The sequence below is a fragment of the Manacus vitellinus genome, unplaced genomic scaffold (genome assembly GCF_001715985.3).
Source record: "Manacus vitellinus isolate BGI_N305 unplaced genomic scaffold, ASM171598v3 scaffold_0_pilon, whole genome shotgun sequence".
Classification (NCBI taxonomy): domain Eukaryota; kingdom Metazoa; phylum Chordata; class Aves; order Passeriformes; family Pipridae; genus Manacus; species Manacus vitellinus.
In genome coordinates this window covers 3682039-3701516 of record NW_021938789.1, presented here as the reverse complement: position 1 = coordinate 3701516, position 19478 = coordinate 3682039, and the positions used below count along the sequence as shown (strand labels likewise).

Genomic DNA, 19478 nt, shown 5'->3' with positions numbered 1-19478 from the left:
ATGACTTCTTAAGTCTCACAATAATTGCAAAGCAGTGAACCACCAGAAGTCTCACTACATCCACTCAATATGATGAGCAGCTGTCCACCAATCTCATTTCTTTGTGTACCCTTTTGCATGCCCAGGCTCAAAACCTCTTCTGAAGAAATGGCAAAGGAGAAAAAGGACGAGGTGGCAAAAAAGAACATGTTCAGCAGTCTTAAGTGTCTTTTCTTTCTCAACTCTCCACCCAAGGCTAGAAAATTAACTGAAATAAAACGAATGACAAGAAGAAAGAGAGGCACTGAACCACTTATCGAAAGAGCAGTAACAAAGTGCCTTACCCCAAAGCTAAAAGACATCGGGAGCAGTGATGAGGAGGGACCTGACAACCCTCACACCACTATGTAATTAGATATATATTTTTGGTATGGAAACATCACCAGTGTTGGCTACAAAAGCAGCTATTATTCCCAGCACAGGAAATTCACATTTGGGGGGTTGGGGTTTGCCTCTTACTGCTTGTATTACAACGGTTATATTGCATATATCCAGGCAATGGACTGAATTCCAGTTGGACTTCTTCCCAAATGTTATGAGACAGACAGGAAGATATTAAGAAAATAATCCTGATTTCTATACATTAGTAAGTGATTTTACTTACACTTCAAAAATCTACTAAAACACAGGGAATCCTGCAGACAAAAGAAAAACATTAGAAGATTAAACTGAAATTATCTTAAAAGGTTTGGCCGGGGGAATTTAAAGTAAGTTTATCTTGAATAAAGACAAGAAGGGTAGGGGTGGAAATAGCAATTTTAATTGCACTGTGCAATGGAATTATCCCAGAGAAAATTATATAGAAGTGGTAAAAGTACAAAGCTCAATACTTTCACTGGAATACTATCTTTTCATTCTAGGGCTTCTAACTCATATCAGAAGTGATGGTATGGCAGGCTCTTTGAAGGCAACTGGGCATTGAAAAACACCTATAACTTGCAGAAACAGCTCTCTAAGGCAAATCTCCATTGCTGCTGATGCCAAGCAAAAATACCAGAATATTTAATTAAAAACAGAGATTTAAACAAAGGTAGCCTTATACTCAGTGGCCTTATTCTTTTCGCTCTTGACAGCAATCAGAGATGGAAGGTCTGATGTCCTGTAAACTCCAGTCCTCATCCTCCCTTGGCAAGATCTCAGTTCAGAGACGTAACCTTCAAAGCTGAGGTTCCCTTCAGAATCATCGCAGGACCGTGTGCCAGAGTCTTCCAGTTTGACTCCGTCCACATCGATTATCCTGTTTACAGGGAGCTCTGTTCCAGGATTCCCTCTTGCACCAGGAGGATTAAAGCTTCTGCTCGTCTTTGCTTTGTGAGAGGTCTGCTCACAAGAGTTTCCTGAAGTTCCTTGTGAATCTTTTTTCATTCTGTGGTTTGCACCTACCAGAAGAGTTAAAAACAAACAAACAAAAAAAAAAAAACACAGGAGAGTTATGAATCTTCTGGTTTTAGCAGTTTTCAATATTACAGCTTCCTCTGAGGCCCTAATGGTAGATAGCCAGCTGGGATATTCATCTACTCCATCAGAGACTTACTGATGTACCAGGTAGGTAACTTAACATTAGATCTCAAAGATCAATGTAAAATCTTACTACATATCTGTCTTAATTTAGCATTTTTCAGAGTTTTTAAAAAGACTCCATTAAAAATAACTACTTTGTATAATTTTGTACACCTCTAGAACAAAAATTCTCACACCGGCAAAACCAAAGGTGAAGGAGGAGAATATAGAGCTTCCAGTGGGGCAGAATGGGAGATGTTTCTTCACTTCAACTGGCCTCCAAGACCAGATCTCTGCTGAGATATTATTTTTACTTCACTAGGGCTTAATTCTCTACCAGACTAGGAAGAGATGACTTGAACTTGTAGTTAGTACACTGTCCTGAACTGCAACCAAGCAACTATGGGCCATGGTTTACAGGGCAAGAATAAAAGAAACTTCACAGAATCATAAAATTGGTCAGGTTGGAAGGGACCACAGTGGGTCATCTCGTCCACCCTCCCTGCTCAAGCAGGGTCATCCTAGAGCACGTGGCACAGGATTGCATCCAGACAGTTCCTGAATATCTCCAGTGAGGGAGACTCCACAACCTCTCTGGGCAACCTGTTCTAGCGCACAGTCACTCACACAGTAAAGAAGTTCTTCGTCATGTTCAGGTGGAATTTCCCGTGCATCAGTTTCTCCCTGTTGCCTTGTGTTCTATTGGTTGGAAGCATTGAGAAGAGCCTGGCTCCATCCTCTTGACACCCTCCCTTCAGCTGCTTATACACATTAATGAGGTCCCCTCTCAGTCACCTCTCAACAGTCCCAGCTCCCTCAGCCTTTCCTCCTAAGAGAGATTCTCCAGACCCTTGATCAACTCTGTAGCTCTCTGGACCTGCTCCAGGAGCCCCATGTCTCTCTTGTTACTGTGGAGCCTGGAACTGGACACAGCTCTCCAGGTGAGGCCTCAGCAGGGCTGAGCAGAGGGGCAGGATCCCCTCCCTCGACCTGCTGGCAACACTCTTCCTAACGCACCCCAGGGTACCACTGGCCTCCTTGGCCACAGGGGCACTGCTGGCCCATGGACAGCTTGCTGACCTCCAGGACATCCAGGTCCTTCTCCAGAGAGCTGCTCTCCAGCAGGTCAGCCCCCAGCTTGTGCTGGTGTCCAGGGTTGTTCCTCCCCAGGTGCAGGATCCTGCATTTGCCTCAACCCTTGTTGAGTTTCAGGTTCTTCTCTGTTCAACTCTCCAATCTATCGAGGTCCCTCTGAAGGGACCCTCTGAGGTTGGCTTTAAACACTAAAGAAATGCCTGGATTTTTTTTTTTTAAGTTTTTTTTTGGTACAGCACTTCTAAAATCACAATTGCCAGGATTTGGGCCTATTCTCTAAACACTTATCCCAGGAAAACCACGGTTTAAACCAACCACGGTGAGTTCCCAAAAGCTAGTTTTGCATGAGGTATGACGCTGAGAACTGCTAGGAGCTTCCTAAAGCAAGCGCAGAGAAGCTGGTTTGCCTGTGTCAACAGCAGTAAGAAGGGAAGGATGAAGGAGTTGATTTCAGGATTTGCACCACAGTTAACAACATGATTTCTGTAGTTGCGGTTCCCCCACCATAATGATCTAAAAGGTGGTGATATATTCAGGGAAAGAGACTCGCTTTTATTAGACCAAACTGAGAGCCAAGAAAAAAAAGAGAAACTTTCAAGGCACAAAGGCAGACCTGAGTAAGGGCTTCCATTTCATATTTAATCCCTTTTTACGTATCTTTTTATCCATCTTTTAAAAGATATCATATTATCTGACGTACTTTATCCAAAATATTTTTAAACATTTTGTCACAGTACACACAAGTCCCTGACCAGCACATTTAGCCACACAAATCCCATGAGACTGGGGTGGTTAAATGCCATAGCTGTCTTTCAAATCCTTTATTTGTGTTTGTCCCACAAAGTGATTGGTACAGTTTTATGCAAGGAAAAGAAATTTCAATGTATAATCATCATAATCAAGAACTTTTTGATGTGGAAAAGGGACGAAATGCAAATGAAAAAGACAAAAAAAGCACTTTCATACAGTTTCAATCAACTCACTCCAGGGTCTTCTTGAGGGTTAAAGCTTTCTATTTAAGAAAAACAAGCTAAAATTGTAAGTAGTGCAATGTTTAGTGTTTTAGCTACAGCACAGCCCTACATGAATAATGTAGATATTCCACATCAGTAATGCTTGCCTTTTTTCAGAGGAATTAGATCAAACTCCAAACAAATCAGCTGAGTAGAGAGAGGCAGAAAGCCTTCTCAGCCCTGTTAGCCCAGCACGACTCCAGCCTACTAAATTACAGCTAACATTTAATGGAACTATATTACACTTTGTGTTTAAATCTTCCTACTGCAGCCAAACATGGGCTTAATTTCAACTGCTGCTTGCATGGCTGTGGTGCAAAGTGCTATTCTTCTGTTCTGAAATGTTTATCTTAACATGAGTGTACTGAATTGTACTCTTGATGCCTTTAATCTACTATGCCCTTCGAGGAAGATCTCTGATTCTCCTTTCAAGTTGGTTTAAAAGAGCTACAAGTTTCCAAAGTGCCTACTAATGACAAATTACCACAAATATACTGCACTGACAGAGCATGAGTCATTCAGTTGTCCTAGCATTGAGAATACATTCTCCTATTAAATGTAATGTAAAGGAACAACTTTGATGGTGCTGGAAGGTCTCATAGCTCTGTTGACTTGAACTAGGGCTGAAACACTTTCCACAGTCAGAAGATGCAGACTGCATTAACAGGGTACAACAGATGAAAGAGCTGGAAACTCCTACTGAGGAACACTAGGAGAGGTGTATTACTGTATTTATTTGGTTGCTACGTCTTTCTAGAGCTAAGTAAAAGAAATGCCACTAAGTCTTGGAGTTATGGTGTCACTGAGTTGCCATACGAAGCAACTGGGCGTGCAAGTTTTCTGAAAGGAACAGAGCAAAAATAAGGTCAATGTTTGCTCTCAGGCTTCTCAAGACATAAGCTCGTCTGAACAGGAATACATCCACGTTATGGACATATTTTTCTATTAATGACCTTTTCAGGAGCAACCTCTCTGTGGCATCAAATAAATTGCTACTAGAGGGAGGACAGTAATAGAGAACATCTTGTCTAAAATACCAGTTTAAAAGAATATGGAATTGCTAAGGGATGATACTGTGAAGACGATTTCTCTTTTTCTGTCAGGGTAGAAAAGATCTTGACTCATCTACACCAAACAGGAAGACGATTTCAAGACTAGCACTACACAGAAAAAATATTTTAATGTGTTTTTTCCCCTCATTAAAAAAAAAAAAGCTTCTATGAAGCAAGGCTGTTTAATAGAAATAATAGGAGAGCTTCCACAAAACAGTTGTGTATAGATATATCTCACAAGTTTTTAGAGACTCAAGATTTGCATGTACTCAGTGGAGCTTAATAATGAGATTTCAATGATGCTTGCAACACTTTTGCACTGGTCTCCTTCTCATATTCTGTTTTTGAGTAACAAATACCTGAACACACTTAGCTATGTAGGGCACCATCTAAGGTGCAGAGGTTCACAGGTAAAATTTCTCTTCATATATTCTTGCACTGAAGTGATGAAAACCTCCAAGGAATCCTCCCCTCCGAATTGCTTTGCCTTGCATAAAGCACATCAGGAATGATATGACATTTTCCCAAATCTAATCTGCCAAATGTCCTACCTAACTTCAGAAGGGAAAGGAAACCAGTGCTTGGAGCAGTGGTCACACAGATGAATTTCCATCCTGGAATAGCACAATCATGCCTATTGGTAATCTCCACCTCCCCTGCTAAGCATTCCTCGCAGCTCTGAGGGAATTTTCTCGTGCATCTGATCCCATTAATATGTTCCAGTTGGTTTAAGGATGGGATAACGCATGTCATCTTTTGTCCTTAAAGAGATCTTCTGTTTTACAGACTCACAGCCAAATGACTGCTTAGAAGGCTGCACCTGTCTGCATTTTTCAAAAGGTTACAAGCAGGCACTGATCTCCTGACTTCCATTACCAATATTTCCCTTTTCCTGATGTTTGGATTTTATATATTACTCTCGAGCACTCTGAATTTAACATTATGATTACGGAGAATTGCCTTCACAGAGGAAGACAAAGGGAAGTCTTTTTCTTCTGTATAAAATATTCCTCAAGCTCTAAGATCTAAGCAAGACATCACACAACATTGCCTTCCAGATAGTTTAGGAACAAGGGAGCATTTGGCCAAATTCCAGACAAAGGTCAAAAAAACCCTGGAAATTCCAGGAACAGCATTAACTGTCAAATGTAGATGATCGGATCATATAACTGTAAGTAAAATGCAGATGCTTGGGGATTTAAAGGTTCACCCACAACACCTTGCAATGATAGTTTCTACACCATAATTATTAAATTCATTTATTTTCAATGTGCTAAATTTTAGTTATGATTTTTTAATAAAACCCCTTCCATGTAAATTCAGTGTTTCACTTATCATTCTACCTTTGCTAAAATCCTACTGTTCTTGTCAAAAGCATTTACTATTTAGATGACTCTCAGTTCTATGGAAAGATAACAAGAATATCTTCCTAACTTCCACACCATTGATCCCAGGCATTTAACTACTGTTAGAGAGGATCAGATTTCAGTTAAAAAGAATGAGCGGCAGATTAATGATTTTCTGCTGACTTACAGCAGATAAAAATCTGTTTGAAGTACTTTATAATACTTAGAATATAACTCTTGTGCAAAGAAACCACTGAAGTTTTCAGGAACAATTCCTGGAATTGGTAATTTATTGCCATATACCACCCCCAAATTACTTTCAGTCTCCAAATCAGTAAAGCTCTGGTGTGTGCTGTAATGTGGAGATTGGGCAGACACTGTTCTAGGCTCAGACTCCACAAAGCCTGTCCTAAGGTGGTAACACACTGCCTGAGCAAGCCTTTTTTCATGAGACTTAAAAAAGGAGCTTTGTGATGGTCACTTCTGCAGTAGGTGTTCACTTTGGTGTCCTGGAAATATGTCAGTACAAGTAACTCTTTTCCTTACCATGGCCATAATCTGACAATTTCACTCCATAAAAGACACTTTTCCCTGTCCAAACTGTCAGCAAATGCTACTTCTAAATTTTAACCCTCTCAGCTGTGGATTCTTGCAAGTGGTGGATAAATGACTTCCACACTGGCTGACATACTGTTACCACTGAAAGCATTATCTGTTTTACAAGTTTGAAAAGTGGTTTATGCTTCTGGAGGGAAAAGGATACTTTACATTTAAGTTTTAGAATTCTGCAGGTTAAATTTTCTTTAGGAGTTTCCTTCTTTTTATCTCTTAATTGATACAGCACCGAGGAAAAAGTAGATTTTATAAAAGATTCCTACCTACAGTTTATGCTAAATCTTTTCAAAGGCAATTTGACTTTATATGCTGAATTTCACTTGCATGATGAAACACCAACTGCAGCATATGCTCAGTGTCTTCAAATCTGACTCAGTAAAATGCAGGCATCAAGCTAGGAAATGGGTTATTATACAAAGCAGCAACATTCTACATTACCAGGCTATTTACTTTTGTCCTGGGAATTTCTGGAAAACATTTGCAGCATTACGTTTAGAAAGATGGGGTGGATAGAAATCCTTTCATTACACTCATCTCCAAAGTATTCTGAAGAAGAACAAAGCACAAAACATGATTCAGAAAGACAAATTTGGAATATTACATGGAAGAGGAAGCTGGTATGGCCACTGCTGCTCACTAGGGGCATACAGATGCAAAAGAGGAAACAGTGCAACCTGTATTTGCTGAGGGCAGAGACATTTTATATACATGGTTACAACAGTGGCTGAAGGGAACTGCACACAATGCCATTTAAAGGCCAGGAACATGAAAAGTTCTGAATTTTGATCCAGGCAGACATGTGTGCCCTCATCAACACTGGCCCATTTGCTCAAACTTTCTGTTTCTCCACTGCAAAAACTGAAACAATTTTTTAATACTTTCTAAGCAGCAGACATGACAAAACATCTGTGAAGCAGCCTACACATATTCTGCCCTCAGTTTGGTCTTCCAGCATTTATTATTAACGTTCATTCTGGTTTTCCATCAGTCATCAGTAACAGCAGGTTTAATTATTGCAGAGAGTACTATGTTGGGAAATGGTGGATTGAATTACCTGAATCCATTTTAATTTAATCTGCCATTAATTACATTATTTTTCAGTTAGGAAATCCTAAAATGTGGTTTTGCAGGGCTACTGGTTACATTTCAACTAGTAATTCAACCAAGTTCACTTCATCATCCAAATGCTGCCACGGGTTCGTGTAGATCTGGTTTTAGCCTACGTGTGTTTGGTTCAAAGAGCAGCTGTCATTTTTCTAACATTTTATCTAGTCAGTGACAAAATTTGCAATTCTTTCTAAAATCAGTATCTTATTGCTTGATTGAAATAAGTTTACAATTCAAATAATCATCCCCCAAGGCCTTCCTTGCATCCTGTTTGTCTGCTCTAAACTCTCCTTTGTTTGTTGTTGATCACAGTCATGTACTACATGTAATTCTCACATTTAATCACGCTCTGGTTAAAAGAGGATTAACAGATTCTGACCTTAGTGTTTCTGGATCCCCACAAGTACTTATTTATATTGATCCAGAATCCAATTATCTTGGATATCTGCAGGACAACAGCCTTTGCTAAATATAATAATTTACATTATTTTTACATCTTTAAGTCGTAATCCCTTCCTTTTCTTAAATTTTTATTTATGTTTTCATTTATGTGGTTATCTTGATTTACACAGGGAACACCATTGGATTGTCTCTAAAATATGCCACATGAATTAAGAGATTATGTAAAATATTAGTTATGCAAAATATTATATAATTTATTACAAAACCAAAGGTTTATTTTGAAATTTTGAACATAGATATGTGATTGCTCCTTATCTCCCTAATTATTACAAATTTTTTTGCACTTGGAATTCATTACCCTTAGAACATCACCCTTGAAAAGTTTAGTAGCCAAAAAAAATGAAAGTCACAGAAATTACACTGATATTATCTGATCTCTATTCCTCAGCTGTCATGTACTGCATCCTCTCTGTGAATAATGAAAAGGAGCAGTTTGGAATTTTTTTTTGTCCTTGGGAACAATAGCCAGCCCCAGGCTCTGAGAGTCCACCCTGCATTTTATTTCTGCATAATTTATCTTTCACAACAAAAGCATCCTAGCACTGGTATTAACTATTCCATTTCTGAAAGAAATCTTTTCAATAAGAAAGGAAGCAAGTTTATTTTGAGGATACAATTGAACATCTATTTCAGAAACAAACAAGTATGTCTTCAAAAAAAGTTATGCAACTTCACATAGTCTAAAATCACCCTTTAACTTACATAGACATGTTGTTAAAGTATAATTGCAGAAAGTTCATCATGCTTTTATTTTCCCTAGCTGGCTCTCTATCTTAACCAATGACATTATATACTTATTAAAAGGGAGTTTTCAATAAACTCTTTTTTTTTCTTTTGCATTGCTGGGTGTAGTCTATATATCTACTCAAAAGAAACACCTTCTTGGTAGGCAATAATTTCATTGAGTATAATTTTAATGTCATTTTAAGAATAATTCTCATCCCAACTTAAAAAAAATAAACCAAACAACAGGGAATTTTTTAACAGATGGAGGAAAAATTTGATGGAATCAAATCTACAGTCTGTGTACCTTCAATCTGAATTGCTGCAAATTGTCCTACCTTGGGATGAAATAGTATTATTCCATGAAAAAGCCCAGTTGCTATTACAACTAAAAGCCCACCTACTTTGTAGCAGAAGCAATAATCATCACAAACAATTCACAGGCCAGTGGAATGTTGCTGAATAAACAATCTAGTGCAAGGCCTGTAGCTTAATATTCACAGCTCTTGAGGAGAGGAAGGCTGCCTTTCCCCATGACAGCTATTTTGCACTTAGGTGACACATGTGCCTGACCCCCTGGGAAAAACTGGACAACATTCAAAGTACCCAGACTACACCAGGCAATTAAAAAAACCCCCAACAACAAAGAGATTAAATCATCATTTTAACACTTTCAAAAATTAATGCATCCCTTCAATCCAATCACACCACACAATCATTATTTCTTCCACAGTTGGGTACCACCACCATTATACGTAGAGATATTCTTCAGATTCCAGAAATCTCTGGTTTTTAAAGTGGGAAATTTGCCAGAACTAGCAGGCTTATTCAAAATAAAGACATTTTCCCTTGATGAGTAATGCAACTAGAATCAGTAATGATTCTTGTGTTGCTAACTGATTTGATATTTACTTCATAGCTAAGTATTACTACAGTACAAAAACATTACACCTATTTCAGAAAGCTAAGAACTGCATTTGAAAATTTGTTCTCAAAAGCTCTGAGCAATGCAAGCCTCATTTTACTGTCTTCCATTGTTCATATTTTGCTTTCTAGATCTCTAAGTGGAAAAAAACCTCAAGAGTTACCCATTACAGGGATGGATACTGGTCTGGCTTTACCACATCAGCAAATTGTCCCCTACAGAACACAAGGGATGATTCATTTCCCCCAGTCCTTTTCCCAGCACTTATAAACCCAACATACTAAAGCCCAAACGTGCAGGGTGAGCACACACGTCATTTACCTTTATGCCAATGTGAAAGTAAGATTACAGACCTCTTCAAATTAAGTAGTCATGATTTTTCTTTATATCCCAACACTTTAATTGAATAAACCAATTAGAAATGAGATTTCCATTGATAGGAGATTATGACTGAAGAACCATTAAAGCACTTAAAAAAGCAACCATTATTAATGTTTTAGTCCTTTGAGATTTCGATTCTTGACTGGACAGTTTCCAGAAGTCTTTATTATAATTATGCACACCATTGAACAGCCTTTCCATGCAAACTCCATGAAATCATGAAAATAGAAAAGTTTTGTTTCAGCCCACACTTTTTCCATAAAATCACTGTTCTTTTGTAGAATACAGTTCCCATAAAATAGGAGTGAGTTGTTAGTGTAGCATAGAATACAGTTATTGTATGCAACAAGGTTGTGGCAAAAAACCAAAGTGTTTCACATCTTTCTTTCAGATTTTTGTTATTCCTAAGAAAAAAAAAAGGAATCTGGTTTGTCACAAAGCTAAGAGAAATTTAGATTTTTAGTTTTGCAGAATTAGTTTGATTGCTTAAACATCTCTTACAGGTGACTATGACAGAAAAATAAGTCACGATCACCAGTGAAAGTAGAGAAGACCAGTTGGAATACATGCTAATTAAGATCGATTTAAAAAAATAAAATTCAATATGTAGAATATTAGTTATTTGTTGTGAAAAACTCTGAATAATTTTAAAAGGGGAACTGCTACAGGACTTTCAACTGTTTCTTTTTCTTTCATGGAGGCCCACAAATATGTGGGAACACAGTGACTTTTGGAAAAACTGGATTCATCCCCCAGAACACGAGACCTAGTTAACAGCAGGACAAGCCTCTCTGCAGAATTTTTTTTTTTTTTCAATTAGGCTTCACACAGTGCTGTTATACAGGACCCATCTCTAAGAATGAAAAGCGGAGTGCAGTCTCCAGCACCCATCCAACCCTTCATTTCTTACCCAAGACTACCAAACAAAGAGCTGGTTACATTGGTTACTGCACATCAGATGAGCTGAGATCACCAGCTCGTTTCTTGAAGACCAAGGAAGAGTTGCTTTAGTTTAAAATAAGAAGGAAAGTAATGAATATAAAGTTTAGCCCACGAACCCACAGACAGAAGAGATTCTCCTTTCAGGAGTTCCTGTTGTGACTAATTTAAAAGAAATCTCCTGTCTTATCTGCCTTCTGGAGCACATGTCAATGCTATGGATTCCACATGTGACCCACCAGCATCTCAAGACAGAATTTGCCCTTTGACATCTAAATTATTACCAAATCTAACTTTTGTCAGTTTTGTCTCATGGTAATTGCTAGTTCATATCTATTAATCTGTTTGTTATAGAAGATAATTTCAATCAGAATGCACAATCCAGGACTGAATTTTTAAAATAATGAAGAAAATCAAAGCTTAAAACCAGTTTGTGTAACTAGACCTAGAATTTATTACTCCTGAGAGAACAAAGATACAAAATACATGTGAAAACTACACAAAGATTTCTACAAAGTAAAAAGTAGAAAGTGGGAAAAGGGAAAGCTACAGCTCAGTGGTTACACAGAAATGTAGGGCATGCATTAAAATATTGTAAATTCATGAAGTTTTTTTTAAGTGCAAATGGTTTTTTTAACAGTTCTCACTGAAAAATATGCAAATTGATACCTATGTTGTACACTTGTCATATTATCAGAAAGACACCAACACAAATCTATGCATATATACATCAATATGTCCAAAGTACATTTTGTGGTTCAGTTATTCATAGGCACTGGTTACAAGTCCGTCCAATACTCAGTTTCAGAAATTAAGTGGTAGCACTTATAGAACATTTCTCAAATACTACTAATAAAGGAATTTGTTTTTAAAATACCAAGAGGAGGAAATAATTTGCATTGCCATTTATAAGCATCCAACAACCAAAGAAGTATTTACAAATCATCAACCATACAGATAAAGAACAGTATCAAATACTCTGTGTAAAAAGATAAATAGTTAAACTGTATATTCCCACATCACAAAGAAATGTGATCATACAAATTATGGCACCATATGTTTGTGAAACATCAAAAATAAATGTAGCACATAGATACCTCTTCTTATATTTTACATTAAACTGTACAGTACAACGACTGTAAAATGTCAATGTCACGACACCCATCGTCTTCAAATTCTTGTTTCTGGTAATAGCAATTATTATTAGAGTCCATGTTTATAAAGAAATTCCATACTTCAGCCTTGGGCTAATATTGCTCTGTGATATTGCTAGACCAAGAAACTTATATCCTGAAAAAGTTACATATTTCCTTTAAAATTATCTAATAGAAAGAGCTATTTGACATGTGAAATTCTGGGAGAAAGCGTGATAGATGCAATCTATTTCTCTGTGTAGGAAAGTATGGGTTAAAAAAAATAACATTTTTATTTTTAGTCACAAATATCTAATTTATTAGAGAAATATTTTTTAAATTGAGGTTTATCCACTTAAGATTTTAATCATGAACAGTACTGCAATTTTCAACACATAATTAGGGTTTTTGCTAAAGTACTTAAACTTCCAAGCCCTAATCATGTATCTCATTATGAGAAATGGATCAGAAAATCTGGAACACAACAGTGCTATGGAGCTCAAAATGCTGACACCCTGTTTTGTACTCTGAGGGTGAATGAGATAATTATAGCACATGGATACGTTTCAAACGTTTGTCTGCATGTGTCCATTTTTGGTCACATGCCAAATCCAAACAAAAGTACATTGTTAAAGGCAACCAGAAATATTACAGTTAGCACAGACTAAGGCAATTAAAATCTTTTTTTCCTTTTTTTTTTTTTTGTAAAAAAAAATTAAGGTGCAGAGAGAATTTTCTTTCTTGTTTTAATGGGTGCCAAATACTGATTAACAGTGCCAAGGAAAAGTAGTTTTACATAAAAGGAAAGACTATTAAAATCTAGAAATACCTGAATTGGATCTTTGATATCCAGATTTTTCCTGATTACCTGTAAAAGGAGTTGGGGGTGGATAGTTGGCTTCTGTGAGTTTACTGATGTCTGACGGTGGTGTCGGTGGTGGCGGCGGCAGCAAAGTGCTGTTAGGGCTACTAATATCTCCTTCAGCCACAAGAGTCAAGTCTGCCACATTGTCATCATCTACCATCTGTATGCCTTCGGCTTGCAATTCTCTTGACTGCCTTTTCCACACTGTTGCATTGTTTTCCTGTGCATGCGGAATGGGAGACAATGGAGGACTAAAAGGAACACTGAAAGTCTTCTGACTGTGGAGAGCTGCCAAGGCAGATTTGTGTTTATTTTCTGAGTAACCCATTTTCTTAACTGAATTTTCATTAAAGTTTTGTATGGACTCCTGTTTTCCAGTTGGGGATGTGCATCCATCATTGTCATCATTTTTTGAAACTCGCTTGTTGAAGCCTTTAGGACCTGCAGGAGTAGATGAGGATGGTTCTGGTCCAGTGGGTGGTAAACGAAGAAAGTCAGGAAGAATAAGGTCTTCTTTCCTTAGCAGTCCACGTTGGTCATCTGCTCTGTTACTTTGTGCTTTGGATATGAGTTCAAAAAATTCTATTGGGGAAAAACCCAAAATTGACAAGTTTTTGTCAGAAAGTGCAATGCCATTAAAATGTACATTTTCAGCACATTTATTTTCCATGAAGATCTTCAATTCTTTCAATGCTGCCTTGAAATAAGATCCCATGTTAATTAGGAACTTTTTCAATTGCAGCAATGTTCACTAGCATCACTATAATTAAGACCATCAGCATTGCTATTGTAAGAGTTTTGCAGTTTAGAACAGCTGCAATTCACTGAGCCTTGAACACATCTTCTATTTTACGTAGTTAATAAATCTGTACACACACACAGGATTTTTTTAATTCTTTATACAAAACAAGGCTCTGGTCTCACAGACAGTGGGTGCACATTTTTATATTCTGGATGGGTTTTACCCATCTTAACTCAAAAATAGCCATGCCATTTGAACATTCAAAGACTCAGAATGTTGCAAACTTCCTTGTTATATTGAATTTCTCTCAGTTTAATTATATTTTATCACAGCTTAAATTCAATTCATGGTGTAGTTTTAAACCAGGATGTTATCATCACAGGGTATGATCAGATGATGATTTAAGTAACCCTATTTTACTTGGTGCTGCAATGGATCAGTAGCTTACAGGTAGTCAATAACCATCCAAGGAACCATTAGCAAAAGCGATGGGGCAGCTTTTTTATTGAGGTTTTAACACAATTAGAAGTGATTTTCTGATCATGTCCTTAATGATATCCAATGGTTTAATATGTTTCTATATATAAATAATACTCATAGTAAATCAACACTGTTCTAGAAAGTTTCAAAACTTGGCAACAAGAAACTTATCAATTATAAGCCAAGAATTATACCACTCCTCAAAAAAGAAGCATCGCAACAATAAACAAACTCTTTGGTACAAAACATATACATATAAAAATATGTTAATTCTTAATATAGTGTCTCTGCATGTCCTACTTTTTCAAGAAGAGAGCACTTTAACTATAGAATATTAAAAGATGCTTAAAAAGGCCATCTCCAACAGGTTAATTAAAATCAATAGTTTCAATCCAGCTTATAAATATTGTTTGAAGCAAAAGCCATTACAAAATCAAGCAAGAGAAAGTTAATATCAGTTTTAACTTAGCATAATATGAAGTCATACGCTTGCACTTGTATGACCTTATTCCTAATCCTCTATTCATATTCGGCAGGCTTTGCAATGTATTTGTAAAAATGACTTCTTAACATGCTTTGTCAAATGCCATAAAATCTGAACGTAGCCAAGATGGAAGCTTCCAAATGCTTCTTATTGCCAAAGTTTTGCAAAATGGCGGTAGGCATATTAAAACATGCAAACACTTCTAAGACGTCACACAAAAATGTCTCTTTCTGAAATTTCAAAGTTCATAGGACAGTTGTTTTTTTCATTAAAAAACAGTCTACAACATTTGGTACGCATTTTCCAAAAACTCTGACAAATTTCACAAAATTCAAAATAAAATGTGAAAGCCTCGAATTCTGAAGTTTTCAAATTATGTTAATGTTTTACTCAGTCCTAGGAAAAAAAATGAAAATATTAAAATGTGGAAAACAAGTTAACAAAATAGTAAGCAACAGAAAATAATTTAAAATGCACTAATATTTTGTAATAACACTTACATTAAAAGACATCTATTTCGTAATAAAACTTTTAGCCATAGCATTTTTTTCAGTTCTAGTCAGTGGACATTTATTCACAGATGAACATTCACAGATAAACATTCATTTGTTGTATAAATGAGCATAACCAGGTTTTGGATATGCATACTGGGTAACTTCAGCAGTAAATTTTAATCCTTTGATTTTTTTCTACTTGGGAAAATAGGGAGGAACGTGTAGGGCTGAAAAGACAAGCAATTGCTTCAGTTGATGTCCTAGGGCAGAGGGTGGTATATCAATATTTCTAGTGCTACATCATTTTTATTCCACTTTCTCCCATGGACATCTTTCTATAAGAAAGCAAATTCTCTTATGAGTTTTTTTCCAATGATATCACCAGAACTATTAAGATGTAATGAAGGTAAAAACAGTACTCAGAATAGACAAGATTACCAATGACCTCTTTGCTTGTTTCTATTTTCAAATACCTTTTCAGGGCACATGCTGAACGTAAACTAAGTTTTACTCTTGCCCATCACAGCTCCTCCACAGTTATCAGACTGCACTGCCCTTCAGCAGAAAATTTACAATTCTTACCTGAGTAAGTTAGGATCTACACTACTGTGCAGAATGCCTTTCAGTGAGTTGAACACACGTAAAGGTGAACAGAAAGGCAAGCTTCTACATGGCTTGCAAAGGGTATCAAATGGGATATTCAACTGCAGTTGAGTAACTAATTCCTTTTTTTTTTTTTACAGGAATTAGGTACCTTTCACTTTTGAAAATCCCACTGGGTACCTACATCTAACTTTAGGTATTCTTAAAATTTTACCTTCAACTTAAAAAAAAAAAAAAAGACAATTCAAACACAGCACCAAACAAAAATATTATGATCATGACTGATTTCACAATGCAGTATTAAACACATGGCACCTTATCCCACACAGATACAAAATTCTCATTTTTCTAAGACTACTTATGTTAATATGTAAGCTATAAAGTTCACATACCCTCTGCTTCATCCAAATTAATTTTCTGACATTTTTTTTTTCCAATCTTTGCAATAGAGTCTTCTCTCTTTGACAGCCGGACTTCCCTAGCATTTTTTCCATTTTCTCCTTTCATTTTGATAGAATTAGATTTTCCTAGAGTTCTTCCCTCTCCCTGCATTAGAAGGAAAGTTAAGGTACTACTTACATTTAGGCTATATCATTGTGTACATAATATGGTCTAAGGGAATGAAAAAGTTATTTTGGAAAAACATTTCTCTAACACCGCAATAAATGCTTTAGTTTTGTCTTGATTATGGCATAGAAACATTTGCCATAGTAGTTCCCAAAAAAGTATAAATAAATATAATATTCTTCACTCTGAAGAATTCATGTAACAGAAAGGGCCTTTGAATCTCAGAATAATTCAATCATTTTCTAACATAGATAAGCCAATCAGACACAAAACAACAAACACGACACATGACAAAGTTCTCACAAACAGATGCTGCTGACAGTGGAAAAACATCAGACGAATTGTAGCTATGTTCAATCTAGTTATATAATTTAGCTGATTCAAAATCATGGATGAATGCAGCCTTTAGTATAGAAATCTAGAAGGAAACAAAAGATGAACTAAGGGACAAAATTCACTGCAGAAGACTTACAGTAGATGCTTGACTTCTTGAAGTAGATACAACTGCAGTCTGTTTTACCAATGTACCTTTTTGTTTCTCTGTAAACAATAAACATAAACATTACTTCCATAACTGCCAATTTGTAATTTCCCAGAGAATCAATATTTAAGTGACAATGATTCACAAAACAGATTTCTGCTTTAAAATTGCTCAAAGATGTATCAGAAAACAAAAAGAGTGAACACAGTTGATATTCCTGATACTTTTCAGTCAAAACCTATCAGAATCTCCCTCCCATCTTCACATTTTCATCATACTGGTAATACTTTTAAAGTTTAAAGATGCTGAACTTTTACCTAAGTTCTAATTTCCAGTTGCTTTAGATCAAATAATTTTAAAATCTGAGCTAATAATTCAGTTTGCAATTCTCAAATTTAGAATTTAAACAAGAAAAAAAAAATCAGCAGAAAAGACCATTGAAAGGTCATGTTGAACCTTTTCCTGTATCAATTGTTTTGTAGACATTTCCATATCTTCCTTGTCACCTTCTAAATAACCAAATGGCTCCTTTGAATTTCCCCTGCCTACAGCAAATATACTAACACAGAATGGCCCTCTTCACTGGTACATTGCCAGAGAACCAACCCACTGCTAGAATGATGCTCTATGATTTAGTCTTTTATAGCCCCTGACAGCACATTGGATTTAGGCTTTTTTTGTAATCCTTAAACTAATTATCCATGGGATATCCATTTAGATTGATAACTTTTTTCAAAAAAACAGCTGGTTCTGTTTATTACAAAAACAACAAATGTGATTCTTCTCAACAAATGCCTCCACCTTTATTATCCTAGTTCTTTGTTAAAGAGGATCTCTGCTCTAAGTGTATTTAATTTAACCTAATATCTAATGAATTTAACCTAATATCCTAATGAAACCAAACCTTTACTCTTAAGGGTGTTTACATTAATCTAGAGTGTTAATTGTCTCAAAAGATTGTCAGCTATTCAGCAGACAAATTTTTATTTTTATTATTTTATTTTTTAGTGTTATCTGCAGAAACAATCATTTAAAACTGGAAAAGTAGGCTCTGCTACTTTCTCATGTTAAAGAAGGAAGTTTTCATAGCAATATATATAGCTGCTGCCCAAACTGCATCTGTTTTATTTATACAGAATGTTTCTTATTAAATAATTGCCAAATTCACAGAAGTTATTTGGCACTTTATTCTCATCATTATTCCTAGAGACTATGTCCCTAAATATGTATGTGAATATATGGCTGAATGCAAATACAATATTCAAATATTACTAGTGTAAAACTTCTTACAGCAACAGTAAAAGTACTTTTACCAACAGATTCATTTAATCTTCAATCTTGAGAAACTGCACTCCTTTTTAGTTAAAAAGAATATATGCTCCATGTGACAAATCTAAATTTAATCACATTTCTCTCACCTTCACATCAACAGAAGAAACTCACCAGAGTCAGGGTTCATGACACTGACTTGACATCATAAATAAAAGCTTTTATACCAACTTACCTCTACCTTTTGTTGGTTCTTTTTCTTCTAGAACAACCCGCTGACCATCCAGATTAGATATAGGGACACCAAGATCAAGTGGTTCCTGCTCACCATTCTGAAGTCGGATCACAGTTTGTATATAAGAGAAAAAGCTGTTTTTAGAACAAATTTATGCAGTCTGATATTTTTGAAAGAAAATAAGCAAAGCATTTTTACATTTCAGCGTAGACTCAACATATTCTTCTTCTACTGCTCTAAAAATGTTTATTCCATTGGTATAAAACTACCTTGATTCCAATGAGTGTAACCCATTTCTTGTGAGGAGAATGGTATTTGGGGAAAAGAAGATACATGGAGAAAAAAAAAATCATCCAATTTGCAAGTGTGCACAAATACTCCAGAACCATTGCTGTCTATCTTCAGCACACCATATTTTTCAGAGGATGTTTGAGATATTTTATATTCTAAATTGGTTGTACATTGTTAATTTTGTAATTTTATTAAATGAAGTTATCTTTATACCAACATGTTTTTCAGTTATCTTAAAAACATGGACTTGTTCAGCTAAGACAGGATACATTCTAGAAATATCACAAAAGTAACTTTACTTTCCTGGATATTCCAGCAAAATAGTATAAAGAACATGTAGCCAAGTGCTCAGTAGTAGAGAAGTTGAATCAGTCTGCCTTCACAAAAAGTTTCTGCAAGGGGAATTGAGGCAACTTTCATGATTCCCAGGATAATGGAACAAAACTTTAATCCCAATCAACTTTCCTTGGCTAATAATGGGAGTTGAGCTCTGGAAGAAGCTTGGTAATTTAAGACATTGGATTTATTCTGAAGGGGAATATAAAATAGATGCAGACTAAATATTTGAGGGAACTACTATTAAGTATAATGGTTATGACTATGATGTATTTTATCTCAACATCCAGCTATATCTATT

The 19478-nt window shown here is 36.1% G+C and overlaps 1 protein-coding gene across 7 annotated transcripts in view; it reads right to left on the bottom strand.

Annotated features, from left to right (window-relative positions):
- Window positions 1-704: 704 nt before the first annotated feature.
- Window positions 705-19478, bottom strand: part of RGS12 (regulator of G protein signaling 12) — a 78488-nt gene continuing 59714 nt past the window's right edge. For 3 of the 7 annotated variants that reach the window (XM_018088898.2, XM_018088940.2, XM_018088933.2), the window contains 5 exons: window positions 18551-18647; window positions 17038-17105; window positions 16391-16544; window positions 13160-13777; window positions 705-1418 (listed from right to left, as the gene is read on the bottom strand). In XM_018088898.2, coding sequence (XP_017944387.1) covers window positions 1060-1418; window positions 13160-13777; window positions 16391-16544; window positions 17038-17105; window positions 18551-18647 — 1296 coding nt within the window. In that variant the 3' untranslated portion in view covers window positions 705-1059. Of the gene's footprint in view, window positions 1419-11631; window positions 13778-13800; window positions 15298-16390; window positions 16545-17037; window positions 17106-18550; window positions 18648-19478 lie in introns of those variants that run through there. The other 4 variants (XM_018088905.2, XM_018088912.2, XM_018088920.2 and 1 more) reach the window with 4 other exon arrangements.